Source organism: Phyllobates terribilis, unplaced genomic scaffold (assembly GCF_046119375.1).
Source record: "Phyllobates terribilis strain yellow unplaced genomic scaffold, ASM4611937v1 Scaffold_3__8_contigs__length_932513732, whole genome shotgun sequence".
Classification (NCBI taxonomy): domain Eukaryota; kingdom Metazoa; phylum Chordata; class Amphibia; order Anura; family Dendrobatidae; genus Phyllobates; species Phyllobates terribilis.
In genome coordinates, this window is record NW_027362763.1 from 224,898,656 (window position 1) to 224,915,435 (window position 16,780).

The following is a 16,780-nucleotide window of genomic DNA, read 5'->3' on the forward strand; positions in this document are numbered from 1 at the left end:
TTAATTCAGAGTGTCATTTATTATTCAACCCCTCAAACCACAAGAATTCTGTTTGGTCCCCCTAAAGTATTAAGAAGTAGTTCAGGCGCCAAGAATAATGAGCTTCACATGTGTGGATTAAAGATCTCTTTTGCCAGCCTTTTCTGACTATTTAAGACCCTCCCCAAACTTGTGAACAGCACTCAGACATGGTCAACATGGGAAAGACAAAGGAGCATTCCAAGGCCATCAGAGACAAGATCGTGGAGGGTCACAAGGCTGGCAAGGGGTACAAAACCCTTTCCAAGGAGTTGGGCCTACCTGTCTCCACTGTTGGGAGCATCATCCGTAAATGGAAGGCTTATGGAACTACTGTTAGCCTTCCACGGCCAGGACAGCCTTTGAAAGTGTCCTCCCGTGCCGAGGCCAGGCTTGTCCGAAGAGTCAAGGCTAACCCAAGGACAACAAGGAAGGAGCTCCGGGAAGATCTCATGGCAGTGGGGACATTGGTTTCAGTCAATACCATAAGTAACGTACTCCACCGCAATGGTCTCCGTTCCAGACGAGCCCGTAAGGTACCTTTACTTTCAAAGCGTCATGTCAAGGCTCGTCTACAGTTTGCTCATTATCACTTGGAGGACTCTGAGACAGACTGGTTCAAGGTTCTATGGTCTGATGAGACCAAGATCGAGATCTTTGGTGCCAACCACACACGTGACGTTTGGAGACTGGATGGCACTGCATACGACCCCAAGAATACCATCCCTACAGTCAAGCATGGTGGTGGCAGCATCATGCTGTGGGGTTGTTTCTCTGCCAAGGGGCCTGGCCATCTGGTCCGCATCCATGGGAAGATGGATAGCACGGCCTACCTGGAGATTTTGGCCAAGAACCTCCGCTCCTCCATCAATGATCTTAAGATGGGTCGTAATTTCATCTTCCAACAAGACAACGACCCAAAGCACACAGCCAAGAAAACCAAGGCCTGGTTCAAGAGGGAAAAAGTCAAGGTGTTGGAGTGGCCTAGTCAGTCTCCTGACCTTAACCCAATTGAAAACTTGTGGAAGGAGCTCAAGAATAAAGTCCACATGAGACACCCAAAGAACCTCGATAACTTGGAGAAGATCTGCATGGAGGAGTGGGCCAAGATAACTCCACAGACCTGTGCCGGCCTGATCAGGTCTTATAAAAGACGATTATTAGCTGTAATTGCAAACAAGGGTTATTCCACAAAATATTAAACATAGGGGTTGTATAATAATTGACCCACACTTTTATGTTTAAAATTTAATAAAATTCAACTGAGCAACATAACTTTTTGGTTTGTAAGATTTATGCTTCTGTTCATAAAACCTACTCTCGTTTTCAGCTTGAAGGCTCTAACTTATTTGCATCTTATCAAACCAGCTAAATCTGCAGGGGGTTGAATACTACTTGTAGGCACTGTATAATATAATGGGAGATGCGTGTCTCTGTCTGAAGCCTTTATAGACTGCGCATGCGTGACGCGCAGTCTGGCTCCAGACAGAAGCACGCATGGAGCCGTTACAGGTAAGAGGAGCGTATGGCACCGGAGATCGCGGTATGCGTAGACACTGAACACATACCGCGATCTCCGGCGCCATACTTATATACTTACCTGACCAGGAGGAGCGTTGTCACGGCTCCTCTGTTCGCCGGAGACCACGCATACAAGGATTGCGGGGTGAGGGGACCACGCATACAAGGATTGCAGGGTGAGGGGACCACGCATAAAAGGATTGGGGGGTAAGGGGACCACGCATACCAGGGTGAGGGGACCATGCATACCAGGGTGAGGGGACCACGCATACCAGGATTGGGGGATGAGGGGTGCCATGCATACCATTATTGGGGGATGAGGGGTGCCATGCATACCAGGATTGGGGCGATGAGGGGTGCCATGCATACCGGGATTGGGGCGATGAGGGGTGCCATGCATACCAGGATTGGGGCCATAAGGGGTGCCATGCATACCGGGATTGGGGCGATGAGAGGTGCCATGCATACCAGGATTGGGGCGATGAGGGGTGCCATGCATACCTGGATTGGGCACGAGGGGTGCCATGCATACCGGGATGGGGAAAGAGGGGTGCCATGCATACCAGGATGTGGGTGAGGGTCCCATGCATACCAGGATGAGGGATACCATACATACCAGGATAGGGATGAGGGATGGGCTACCATGCATACCAAAATAGGGATGAGGAGTACCACGCATACCAGGATTGGGGGTGAGGGGGTGCCATGCATACAAGGATTGGGGGTGAGGGGTGCCACGCATACCAGGATTGGGGGTGAGGGGTGTCACACATACCAGGATTGGGGGTGAGGGGGTGCTACGCATACCAGGATTGGGGGTGAGGAGTGCCACGCATACCAGGATTGGAGGTGAGGGGTGCCACGCATACCACAATTGGGTGTGAGGGGTGTCACACATACCAGGATTGGGGTGAGGTGGTGCCACACATACCAGGATTGGGGGTGAGGGGTGCCACGCATACCAGGATTGGGGGTGAGGGGTGTCACACATACCAGGATTGGGCGTGAGAGGTGCCACGCATACCATGATTGGGGGCGAGGGGTGCCACGCATACCAGGATTGGGTGTGAGGAGTGCCATGCATACCAGGATAGGATGGTGGGGACAGCACAAATACCAGGAGGGGGGCAGCACATACCAGCATGGGAGACCATATACCAATAAAAATGCTCGCCACCTGGGCATAAAACGGGTTTAATAGCTAGTTGTTTATATTTATGGAAGTTTTTTCATATTATGACATTGATTAAAAAAGCCAAACTAGTAATCCTGCAATTTTCACACTGGCCACTGGGGCTTTTTTTAGACTCAGACTTTCTGTCCTTTCAGGAAGAGTTTACAGTAAGGTTCCATGTTATTGGAGGCAGGATTATAATGACAGCTTGCATCTCTATACACAGCGGATAACACAGAAACCACCATCACAATAGATGTCACAGCTGAGTCTGCTCCCCTCCCTTCACAATGACTTTTGCACAGACTCATTGGACACTTCAATGCAAAAGAAAAGGGTTAATATCTGGGCATTGTGGCTATGTACATGTATTGTTTCTTGAAACAAAAGGAAGTTTAAGGCTAAAAAATCCCCAGAGGCCAGTGTGAAAATTGCAAGAGTTCTATTTTTTTACTTTCTATTTGTAATATGTAAAAAATATATATTTAACATTAAAACCTAAATGAATGGGTCATTTTCTGATGATAGGTCCCCTATAACAGAATCATAAAGTAGTTATTATTTTCCAGTATTAGAATTGTCCAATTATGACTTTTCCAGAATTGTGTTTCTGTTCTTTGTGGTAATGACATAAGTACTGTGTATTCTGTTAATGTTCTGGATAAATTGGCAATAGAGTTCTCAAATATTTTATTGTCTGCCAAATTACTAAGTAAATTATTTCCTGTTTGACCTTGTGGATTGCAACAAACCAGAAGGTCATTTATCTCTCATCCAAGAAAGGAAGCTAAATTTTTCACATGATTTTCTCTACAGTGTTTTCTCACTTTTACAATTTGATTTTAAACACACATTCATACATACAGTTAGGTCCAGAAATATTTGGACAGTGACTGAATCTTTGTGATTTGGGCTCTGTGTGCCACTATTTTTTATTTAAAATTACACAACTGAGGTGCAATTGAAGTGTAGACTTTCAGGTTTAATTAAATGAGTTGAACAAAAATATCTTGTGAAACGTTTAGGAATTACAACCATTTTTCTACAAAGTCTCCTCATTTCAGGGGCTCAAAAGTAATTGGATAAATTAACTTTACCATAAATAAAATTATCATTTTTAATACTTTGCAGAGAATCCTTTGCAGGCAATGACTGCCTGAAGTCTGGAAGCCAATGACGTCACCAAATGCTGAATTTCCTCCTTTGAGATGCTTTGCCAGGCCTTTACTGCAGCTAGCTTCAGTTGTTGCTTGTTTGTGGGTCTTTCTGCCTTATGTTTTGTCGTAAGCAAGCGAAATGCTGCTCGATGGGGTTGAGAGCTGGTGACTGACTTGGCCATTGCAGAACAACCACTTCTTTGCCTTAACCCCTTTATGGCCTTACACGTATCCATACGTCAAGGATGCCTGGTATTTAACGACCTTGGAAGTATGAAAAAGTAATGGCGGTTTTACGTGCACAGAGGATGTGCACACACTATCGCCGTTGGGTGTCAGCTGATTTTGACAGCTGACACCCGACTCTCAGTGCCAGGAGTGGTGCCGATCAAAAAGTGGAATAAAACACGATCAAAAAGACGAATGTAAATAAAAATGGTACCGCTGAAAACGTCATCTTGTCCCATACAGCTCCATCAGCTGAAAAATAAAAAATGTATTGCTCTCAGAATAAAGCAATGCAAAAATAATCATTTTTTCTATAAAATGGTTTTTATTGTGTAAAAGCGCCAAAACATAAAAAAAATATATAAATGGAGTATCGCTGTAATCGTACTGACCCGAAGAATAAAGCTGCTTTATCAATTTTACCACAACGGCATAAAAAATAAAAAAAAAAATTCCTGAATTGTTGGTTTTTGTTTATTTTTCCTCCCAAAAATCGTAATTGAAAGCGATCAAAACATGTCATGTGCTCGAAAGTGGTACCAATAAAACCGTGAACCCGTCCCTCGCAAAAAACAAGTCCTCACATGACTCTGTCGGCAGAAATAAAGAAAAATTATAGCTTCCAAAATATAGCGATGCAAAAAACTGTTTTTTCAAAGAAAAAAGTCTTTTCATGTGTGACAGCAGACAAACATAAAAAACAATGCAAATCTAGTATCGCTGTAATTGCACAAACCCAAAGAATAAAGTTGTCTAATCATTTATACCGCAGGAAGAATGGTATAATAAATAAATAAAAACAATTCTTCACCTGCTGCTGATTTGTTCGTTCTGCCTCCCAAAGATTGCAGTAAGGCTCGGCTCACATTTATCATGCGCTCAGCGCTGAGTGCTTACACTGCGGTTTCCATGTAAATCTCTGATACTTGATTCAGACAGAACCCCTGGTAGAAGATTCCCTATAATGAGGCAGATGGAGGCACTGTGGACGCCGTCTGGCCTATGATCCGGTGGTGTCCATCTTTTTATTAGGTGTGAATGAAGCGCTGTTGGCCACAGTTTTTTGCACCTTTGAAAAAAAGACACCACTGAACAGAGGCCAGATGGAGTCCAGAATAACTCTGCTGCCTCATTATAGTATATGGATCTCTCAGAGGTTTTATCTAATCACGTCACTCGGAGATTTAAAGTGCAAAGTGTAAAGCACAGGAAAAATGTATATTATGTATGTATGATATATTATGTAAAATCTTACCAATAGAAGCTTAAACTCAATCCTCAAAAAAAAAGCCTCCACTCACGTCCATCATCAATATAGGGGGCTTTCACGTTACTGGTAGCACAAAGGCTCTGGAAAAGCGAAATGTCTCCTTGCCCACCAGAAGAAATTCAGCAAATTCTGTGCTCCCATATCCAAATTCCCCCTTTCTTCTGAGCCCCAGTGTGCCTAAACCACATTTAGCATCCACATGTTTGGTATTTCTGTAGCGATGAGAGCACGCCTAATTTACGGGTGCATGTCTCCAGGAGCATGAGCTGGGCACAATGTACTGGTCACTATTATGTACTGTCACTACAACGTACTGGTCACAACAAAGTACTGGTCACTACAATGTACTAGTCACTACAACAATGGCAGTTTTTCAGTTTTCACTCAGTAACATCCACTGTTGCTTGTTTCTGGAACACACCCATGTAGTTAAAATCCTGACCACACCTGTACATAAATTACAAAAGGGGTATAATTTCCAAAGTGGGGTAACTTGCAGTAAGATTCTGCTCTTCTAGCACTTAGGGACTCTGTATATGGAGTCCACCTACTATTCTTGGAAAATATGCATTCCAGGAGGCAAATAGAGCTCCGTCCCTCCCGAGTCTCACCATGTGGCTAAGCAGTACTGTACAGCCACATATGGGTTATTTCTAAATTCAGCAGAAATTGTGTGACAAATTTTGGTGCCATTTTTACCCACTTTCCTATGTGAAAATGTAAAATCTGGGGCTAAAACAAAACTTTGGTGGTAAAAATGTGATTATTCTTTCTTTACTGCCCAATGGTATAAAACTCTTTGCGGCACATGTGGTGAACATGCTCACTGCACATCTAGATGAATTTATTGAGAGGTGTAGTTTGTAAAATCAGGTCTCTTATGGGGGGTTCTGCTGTTGTGGCAGTTTAAGGGCTCTGCCAATGTGACATGGCACCGTCAAACCAGTCCAGCAAAATCTGAACTCCAATATGGGGCTCCTTCCTTTCTGAACTTTCCCGTGTGCCTCAAAAGTAGTTTTCAACCACATACGGAGTATTGGTGTACACAGGAAAAATTGCACAATAAATTTTGGGATCCATTTTATCCTGATATCCTTGAGAAAATAAAAAAAGTGGTGGCAAAAACAAAATTTTGTGGGAAAAATATATATTTTTTCATTTTCACATATCAACGTTGTAAAATTCTGTAAAGCACCTGTGAGTTCAAGGTGCTCAACACACATCTAGAAAATAATTCCTAGAGGGGTCTAGTTTCCAAAATTTGGTCACTCTGGGGGGGTTTCCACTGCTGAGGGACATCAGGGCTCCCCAAACGCGACATGACACCCTCAAACCATTCCATCAAATCTGAATGGTGGTTTGGAAAGTCTGTTTTCCAACCCACCACTCCTTCTTTTTTAAGCTCTGCCGTGCACTCAAACAGTAGTTTACCCCCATATATGGGGTATCTGTGTACTCAGGAGAAATTGCACAACCAATTTTGGGTTATATTTTTTCCCTTGTGAAAAAAAAAATGATGCTAAAAGAACATCATTGTGGGAAAAATATGAAATTGTTATTTTCACGGCTCAATGTTATAAACTTCTGTGAAGCACCTGGGGGTTCAATGTGCTCACCACACATCTAGATAAGTTCCCAAAGGGGTCTAGTTTCCAAAATGGTGTCAATTGTGGGGGATTTCCACTGTTTAGGCACATCAGGGGCTCTCCAAATGCGACATGGCGTCCGCTAATTATTCCAGCAAATTTTACATTCAAAGAGCCAAATGTCGCTCCTTCCCTTCCAAGCCCTGCTATGTGCCCAAACAGTAGTTTTCCTCCACATATTGCATATCGGCGTTCTCAGAAAAATTGCACAACAAATTGTATGGTGCAACTTCTTCTGTTACCCTTATGGAAATGCTAAAAAACATTTTTGTAGGAAAAATTTGAAATTTTTATTTTCACAGCTCAATGTTATAAACTTCTGTGAAGCACCTGGGGGTTCAAGGTACTCACCACACATCTAGATAAGTTCCCTCTGGGGTCTAGTTTACAAAATGATGTCACTTGTGAGGGATTTCCACTGTTTGAGAACATCAAGGGCTCTCCAAATGTGACATGGTGTCCGCTAATTATTTCGCAAATTTTGCATTCAAAAAATCAAATGTCGCTCCTTCACTTCCAAACCCTGCCGTGCGCCCAAACAGTGGTTTTCCCATACATATGCTCAGGAAAATTTGCATAACACATTTTGCATCCATTTTTTTCTGTTACCATTGTAAAAATAAAAAAAATTGGGTCTAAAGTAATATTTTTGTGAAAAAAGTTAAATGTTCATTTTCTTCTTCCACATTCCAAAAATTCATGTGAAGCTCCTGAAGGGTTAATAAACTTCTTGAATGTGGTTTTTAGCACTTTGAGGAGTAAAGTTTTTTGAGAATGGTGTCACTTTTTGATATTTTCTTTCATAAAGACCCATTCAAAGTCACTTCAAATGTGATGTGGTCCCTAAAAAATGGTTTTGTAAATTTTGTTGGAAAAATGAGAAATCACTGGTCAAGTTTTAACCCTTACAACTTCCTAACAAAAAAAAATGTTTCAAAAATTATACTGATGTAAAGTAGATATGTAGGAAATGTTATTTAGTAACTATTTTGGGTGACAAAAGTTATTTAACGGCACAAAAAATAAAATTTGAAAATTGCAATTTTTTTTACATTTTCACCAATATTCCATTTTTTTCTCATATAAACGCAAAAATATTAAACAAATTTTACCACTATCATGAAGTACTATATGTCACAAAAAACAGTCTCAGAATCAGTGGGGTCCGTTGAAGCATTCCAACCTTATCTCATAAAGTGGTCATGAAGGTGAAAACAGGTTTGAGGATGTAAAGGGGTAATAAAACTCCTGGGTTGCTTTTGCAGTATGTTTTGGGTCATTGTCAATCTATACTGTGAAGCAACACCCTGGCTGCATTTGGTTGAATCTGACCAGGAAGTATCGCCCTGTAAACTTCAGAAGTCATCCGGCTGCTTCTGTCTTCAGTCACATCATCAATAAATAATAGTGACGCAGTGCCATCGGAAACCATGCATGCCGATTCCATCACACTGACTCTACCATGTTTTACAGAGAATGTGGTGTGTTTTGGATCATGGACTGTTCCAAACCTCCTCCATATTTTCATCTACCCATCATTCTGGTACAGGTTAATCTCAGTTTCTGTCTAAAGAATGCTTTTCAAGAACTGGGATGGCTTTTTTAGATTTTTTTTGGTAAAGTCTAACCTGGCCTTTCTATTTTTAAGGCTGATTATTGGTTTGCACCTTGTGGTGAAACCTCTGTATTTATTCTCATGAAGACTTCTGTTTATAGCAGAGTTAGATACTGAAACACCTATTTCCTGAAGAGTGGTCATCATTTGAGTGGATTTTGTGAAAGGTTGTTTATTCAACATGGAAAGGATTCTGCGATCATGCAACACTGTTGCCATCCATGAATGTCCAGGACGTTTTGAGTTCCCAAGCTCACCACTGTGCTCTTTTTTTGTCAGACTGTAGCAAACTCTTGATTTGGCCACTTCTAACATTTCAGCTATGTCTGATGGATTTCTTCTTTTATTCAGCCTAATGGGACTCTTAAGAACTCCTTTGACTGCATGCTTCTGGTTCACAGCAACAGCTTCTAAATGCAAATGCCACACCTGGAATAAGCTCCAGGCCTTGTACTTGCTTAGTTGATGATGAATTAAAGAGGGAATAGCCCATGCGCCCATTAAAAAGCTTTTGAGATAATTGTCTAATTACTTTTGATCCGTTTAAAAAGAAGCAGCTACATATTAAAGTGCTGTAATTCCTAAACCCTTACTCCAATTAAGATTTAAATACCCTCAAATTCAAGCTGAGAGTCTGAACTTTAAGCCTATATTGATATAAATGTATCTTAAATATGTTTTGGTAAACAGCTAAAATGCAAAAACTTATGTCACTGTCCAAATATTTCTGGAGTTACAGTCACTGTTACAGTTACTAGACGTTAACAACCTTTGTAGCCCAATGGCCACATTCAAGGATAACAGGTAACAGTTTGCAATATTATAGTGTGCATTAAAATAGAAATTACTAAAATAAAATAAATATTTATCAACAAATTATAGCCAAATACTTAGAAAAACAATGTAAAATACCAAATATCAATATGTAAAAAATAAAAAAACAAATACACTTTATCATCATGGCTTTTTATTAGACATTTGTGAATCTTTTGAAATTAGAATTTGCTGACTTTGCAGAATTTTCTGTAAAAAATTGATTTGAGGTAAATAAATTTGCCCAAATCTCAATACTGAAAAGCTTGTAATGGATCAGAAAATTCATGTGGGGGAGAGGAGAGAGAGAGAGTAAACCCTGCTGGTCATATGAGCTTACACTTTGTAAGCCAGAGGGAAAGGGGACTCCACAGACTATAAGAGCTTACACTTTACAGGTGAGAGAGAAAGGATCGCACTGCCATAAAGAGCGTACACTTTACATTTGAGATAGAAAGGATCCCACTGAGTATAAGAGCTTACACTTTACAGTGGACAGAGAGAGAGGATCCTACTGACCATAAGATCTTACACTTCACATGTGAGAGAGGATCCTACTGGCCATAAGAGCTTACACATTACAGGGGAGGGAGAGTGAGAGAGGATCCCACTGACCATAAGAACTTACACTTTATAGGGAACAGAGAGAGAGGATCCTACTGACCATAAGAGCTTGCACTTTACATGGGAGGGAGATGATCCTACTGACCTTTAGAGCTTACACTTTACAGGTGAGAGAGAGAGAGAGAGGACCCCATTGACCATAATAGCTTACACTTTACAGGTGTGAGAGAGAGGATCCTACTGATCATAAGAGCTTACACATTACAGGGGGAGGGAGAGAGAAAGAGGACCCGACTGACCATAGAGCTGACACTTTACAGGCGAGAGAGGGAGAAAAGACCCCACTGACCGTAAGAGTTTACAAGGTATAGAAGACAGAAAGAGAGGACCTTACTAACCATAAGAGCTTATATACTACAAAAGAGAGCCTTACCTAATGACTCTGGAGATAGAGAATGACTGCTGTACAAACTGTGCTCGACTGGGAACTGCTGATCTCAGATGGCTCAGGTACTGATCACCACTATACAAGGTATGATAATCTGTGAGATGTCATAGCGGCAGGATATTATGGTAAGATCCATGGGGCAACATAAAATGACCTTAGCTCGATCTCTGATAGCTCACCAGTGTGGAAAATTGTGCAGAACAAGTTTTTTTTTCAGGAAATTCAACTCAAACTCGATCCTCCTCGGATTGATCTGCTTTTGATCATAGTGGAGACACTGAAGCTATGTTCAATCTATTTTCAAACAGAGAAAAACAAAGCTTGACCAAACCTATTGATATTAATTTAATTTAGATATGACTGAATCCTTTAAAATTCAAATTTGCTAGCTTTAGAAATGTTTTACTTATTTGTTTTGCGGTGAATAATTAAATCGCAGGTACTCCAATTGCTTTTTTTTCTTTAATTTAAAAAGGTCTAGTTATATTTTTTCTATAAAGAATACTCAGTCTATAGATTTAAGTGATATATAGTGAATAGTGTTGTGTGATCACTAGTATCACAACTCAGTGTATCACTATGAATTAATATATCTGTGATATACAGCAGCAACAGCACATTAATGGCTGTTTTTTTCATTTTCACACAGAGCCAACAACCAAAGGTAGTATTAAACCTCTCATTGTAGACTTTACAACTAAACCAAAATTCTGAATTCAAGGCTTGTTTTGGCTTGTAATTGAAAGTGTGATACCTATGTTTTGGGATGCGCCATTTCTTTAAAGATAAATCTCCCTAATTCTGAAACTTAAACACAAGGGTTTACCAAACAAAGTGTGCTCACTGTTTCAAATAGTTTTTTGTGCCTGCTTCTTTGCTCCAATGGTCAAATATTAAACAGATACACACACCAACTGAATACAGTGACCAGTTGCAGGTTCTTGCTATTGGGACATGATTTTGTCTAGATTTTCTAGTCACATCCTATTTTGTAAAGGCACATGGCCTTTGTTTTTCTTCAACTTTAATATAAAATGTCTATTTTCATTTTGTCTACTCTAGACACATGACAATACAGCCGCTGTTGCTGCATGTTTGTTACTGGTTGTGAACCTACGTGTATCAACTTAGCATTTAGTAGGATTCGGAGGGCATAATGGTGTATGTGTCCCATCTCTCATCTCAGTCACAGCGGGTTTTGTAGCCTCTGACAGCAGCACCATCAGCTGGAATCAGCATTGTGTCCAGTCCACCTCCTCTGTCGTCCATAACAGTTACTGTAATGTTGTAAATGGTGAAATTTCCAATCTGTCAATAACACTTGTTTAAATTCTGCCCCAATATACCCTAGCATAGACTACCCTGGGAACAAAGGAACATACTACACCAAAAAAGCTTCTTCTAGTTGATATTTTGGAAGACATGAACAGTCAGCCTTTCTTCTCTAAAAAACTTAATGCTGGAGGAGATGAACAACATGATTCTAATGCCAATCTTCTTTAGAGGCTCTGTGAGTTGAGGTGGTAGGGACACTGATCATAGTTATACAACAACCCATTGGCATCAATAACACCATAATTAGAGGTATCAAACTGGGAACAATGCCTATTTTGTCCCCCAAAGCAACTCCATATACATACAATAGTTTATAATAAGGAGAAGAATGGAGCCTTAAATTGCTTAGAGCAATTGTCAAAATTTTATTACATATAAAAGTTAAAATCCATTACATAAACAACCCACATAGCAAAAATACATGAAAATGTGATAAACACAGACCTCGGGCTGTAAGTAACCAGTGGCACCAATTACATATATGTCATAATAAATAGAGAGTATGCCCCAAGGGCATTCCTATAGACAGCGTATATTAGTAATGTCTTATGAGTCCATAAATCTTACCCTGAACCAGAGCGAGAAAGGTATAGTACCTAATGCAAATATTGAGACCCATCCTAGTAACTATCAATAAGTTCAATGGAAAACATATCCTTAAAAGTTGGACTCATGGACATACCCAAAGGTTAAAGATGGATGCCAGTGGAACTGTCAGCCTGGTGAAGAGATTCCCCATGTCCCCTACGCATGTTTCGCTTGTATAAGTGACCGCTTCATCACTGTTCATAGCTGTAGCATTCTGAAACAGAGAAAACCTTGCGGTGGGAATCAGGTGGGGAGACAGGTGTTGGAGGTGGGTGAAACGAGCCTTGGCCATTTAACACACAGAGGCACATGTCTGCTGAATCAGGGATGACGATGAAGATGATGATTCTGTGTTGGACAAAACCTGAGAACCTGATAGGGATAATGAGAAGTTGAGGTCACCAAAGGAGGAGGTTGCTGGCATCTGTTATACATAGTGCACGCGACATGTGTTAAAAACATCCTCTGAGGCCAAATCAACTCTGGAGCAGGTAATGCTGCACATATGCCTCTTCTTGTGGAACAGGCATAAAAGTTCTGAAATATACATTTCAGCCCAAAATAAGTTATCCCATAGTAATATACAATTGTGGTTAGAGATGAACGAATCAGGCAAAATTCAAATTTGCCTGTTCTTGCGGATTTTCCTTGAAAATTTGATTCACATGAAATAGAAGGAGAAAAGTCTTTCAGAGAATCAATGCGAGATGTATGTAATAAGGAGAAAGAGCACCATCTGGTGAGCATTTCAAGTTTGCACGCTGGACCTGGTCAGGTGACCTCCAGCAGAGGATTTCAAAATTTAATGGTCGAGCGCGCAGTGCCTGAGGTGATTTCGGCACCAGACACAGAGAGAGACGTGACGCAGGCTGGACACGCTGAAGGAACCAGCGAGAGAGACCGAGGTGAGAGACCCGTAAGGCAAGACGGGTGGCTGCCGGTGAACGAGCGCGGGATTCAGCGCAGCGGTCCCTCGGGTGTCACGGCAACTTAAGGGGACCGGGACTTGGATACGACATTAAGGAAATGTACAAGACCCTCCTACCCACGACGTGGTAAACCGCCCCGAATGACAGGACAAAGAGAGGATAGAAACGAGTCGTGCCGGAGAGATCTCTTCAGCAGAAGCCGATGAGTGTCATCACTGAACAGGGCTGTCACTTCAACCGCTCCCTCACGGTACCGAGAACAATCAGGTTTAGGGTATCAGGTTGGGAGGGGGACAGATGAGGTGGAACAAGCCAAACCGGATCTAATTGACTTTGTCAGAAAAAGACTTAAAGGCCTTGCGGGAATAACCGGAGACCCCCGCTAGGGCCATTTGCAGAACCAATGGACTTCAGTGCTAATCCCATATTTGGGCTAGATACAGTATTTTAGAGAAGGATTTTATTGCTATTGTTATTGCTATTGTATTGTGTGTTATTGCTATTGTTATTGCTATTGTGATAGTGTTCTCATTACTAACCCCTGTTGCAATCCCTGTCAGCTTGTTTAATATATATATATATATATATATATATATATATATATATATATATATAGTGTTATTTATAGCTATTTGACTGCCCTCATTTTGTGACTGCGCGTTGCATTCTGACACCTGCATTACATTCGGAGACGTTATTCTCCATTCTCTCCTCATGAGAGCTGGAAGTCCCAGGTCGCTGTTAAAGGTCTGAGGATTTCAGTGTGAGCAGCGGGGATCAGAAGATTTGACCACCACAGGACTGGTGATGGTGAGGAGTGGAGGGGCTGGAGTGGTGAGCAGTAAGTTGAGCATAAGGAATTTTTTTTATCTTTAACATTTTGATACACCTTTATAGTTCAGAAAAATATTTGCCAGCGGCCCTCATTTAGTTGAATCCATGGCGGGTAGTAATGAATTATAAAAAATCTCCATTTTGGCAAATGCAGATTTTTATAAAGTTGAAGTAAAATTCAATTCCAGGGAGTGGAAAAAAAATAATAAAAGTTTTTTTCTTAGATAAAATATATGCTCTTCAATTAGATTAGCATTAATTTTATTATTATTATTATTATTATATATTATTATAGCGCCATTTATTCCATGGCGCTTTACATGTGAGTTTATTATTTTTTATTGCATTTTCTAATACCCCACTCTCTCTATATATATTTTTTCAATTAGATCAGCGCGAATGTATTATCTTCTAATTTATACGTCTATCGACACTGTGTGGTTATTGTCTTAATTCGCAGCAGATCTATTGCCCTAACCTACTAGTGCCACCACAGAGAAATTGTTTTATATTAAAATTAAATTCCACTCGAATATATTTCCTCATCTCTAGTTATTATGAAACACTGTGATTTTTTAGGATCTTTGAAAATAGAGCATGAGAAAGTTTCACGAGATTAAACAAAATAGAAAACATATGTAAAAATAGTGAGAAGTTAAGTAAAATAAAATTCTGTCCTTCTGTAAATGTCCTAAAATTGTCTCATGTTCAATCTTGTTCCTGCTTTCTGGCATCTGTTAAAAGAAAAAATAGGGTTAGAGGTTTTACCCCTGAAGATTCAATAATGACCCTCATGGGATTGATAACAAATGTGTATTGGGAAAGGCTAAGGAAATGATTACATGGTTATTTAGAGCTCCACCGTCTAAGGCACAACTGTATTGGTACAATGTAGAGGATTCTGATAAATTGTAACATTTTCATAAAATATTGTTGTTTAAACTTTTATGTATGTGTCTTTTTTGGTCTTCAATGGGTGTGGTTTACATAAAGAGGTGGGACCTTAGATTGACCATTTTACTAGAAATTTTAACAGAAATTGTTAGAAAATTATGTCACAAATCTAGGCTAACCCACAGCTGACTTACATTTGCTTTTCTGGTACAAAGACAGGCAAAGTTGTGAAAAAATGTATTATTTATGACAGTTGGCAAATTACCCATTGCCAATTTTTGTTAATATTAAGCACTAGAGATGAGCGTTGTTCTACTCGAACTGTTCGCCAATCTCAAATTCGAGCTGTTTTGGGCGGTGTTCGAGCCGTTCGGCGAACACGAACGATTTGAGAAAAATTCGGCTGTTCGAGGTTATGTTCGATAACTGTTCGTGCACCAAAATCATAACTGGATTTTTTCTCAGTAATGATGAAAATTAATGTTAATACGCAGTTTGAGTGTACAGTGGGGTGGGGGGAGGGGCAGGGGATGGATCTCTGCAGGAATAATGAAGATCTCCATTTTTTTTTCTCTTTCCCGCATTTACAGTGGGGAGGTGCAATCTGTCAGCCTATCAGCAGCGCACACACGGAGCGAAGTGCTTTTTTTCACACAAGCAAGGGCATGTGTCATTGGCAGTGTATGTCACATGTCCTTGCCCTATAAGACCAAGCCATTTTCCCCGTCGCCACCATTTTCTCACTGCTGCAGCTGCGTGTTAGACGGCACCGCTGTTGCTGTGTGCGCTATACCTTGTTAATTTCAAGCCAATTTTCGCACAAATCTACAGATAGCTTGGGAGTAGGGAATAGTTGTGATTGCAGTCCTTTTAAGGACTAGGTTACAGCATTTCCTACGACTTTTATCAGGCAGGTCTGTGCTCTTAAATAGATAGATTGTGGGAGTAAAGACTAATTGTAATTGCAGTCCTTTTCAGGACTAGGTTACATCAGTTCCTATCAGTTTTTGCCAGGCAGGTCTGTGCCAGTGCTGTGCAAGTTTTTTTCACAGCATTTGGCTGAATCTAGCAAAGCTAATCCTTTTTGGCCTATTGCAGAGTGTGTTAGTCAGTGGAGTAGCCTATCTGTGTTGCAAGATATACCACCTGTGTATAGAATACCAATTTTTTTACTGCACCTAGTGAAGTAAAATCTTTTGGGCATAGCATCATTCTATTAGTCCATCTATACTGACCTCCATCAGGTTGCAAATTGAAAATAATTTTTATCTGCATCTACCTCTGAAAAAATATTTGGCCTTCTAGCTGTGTGTGGGACTTGTTCTATTAGTCCATCTATACTGACCTCCATCAGGTTGCAAACTGAATATAATTTTTTTCTGCATCTAGCTCTGAAAAAATATTTGGCCTTCTAGCAGTGTGTGGGACTTTCTCTATTAGTCCATCTATACTGACCTCCATCAGGCTGCAAATTAAAAATAATTTTTATCTGCATCTACCTCTGAAAAAATATTTGGCCTTCTATCTGTGTGTGGGACTTGTTCTATTAGTCCATCTATACTGACCTCCATCAGGTTGCAAACTGAATATAATTTTTTTCTGCATCTAGCTCTGAAAAAATATTTGGCCTTCTAGCAGTGTGTGGGACTTTCTCTATTAGTCCATCTATACTGACCTCCATCAGGTTGCAAATTAAAAATAATTTATATCTGCATCTAGCTCTGAAAAAATATTTGGCCTTCTAGC

At 40.5% G+C, this 16,780-nt stretch overlaps 2 protein-coding genes across 2 annotated transcripts in view; one reads left to right on the plus strand and one right to left on the minus strand.

The window, feature by feature from the left end:
• Nucleotides 1–11,585, plus strand: part of LOC141258508 (uncharacterized) — a 47,097-nt gene extending 35,512 nt beyond the window's left edge. Inside the window, exon 4 of the mRNA XM_073673498.1 lies at nt 11,517–11,585. Coding sequence (XP_073529599.1) covers nt 11,517–11,585 — 69 coding nt within the window. The remainder of the gene's footprint in view (nt 1–11,516) is intronic.
• Nucleotides 1–16,780, minus strand: part of AGTR1 (angiotensin II receptor type 1) — a 153,971-nt gene that overhangs the window by 78,867 nt on the left and 58,324 nt on the right. The gene's annotated exons all lie outside the window — the stretch shown is intronic.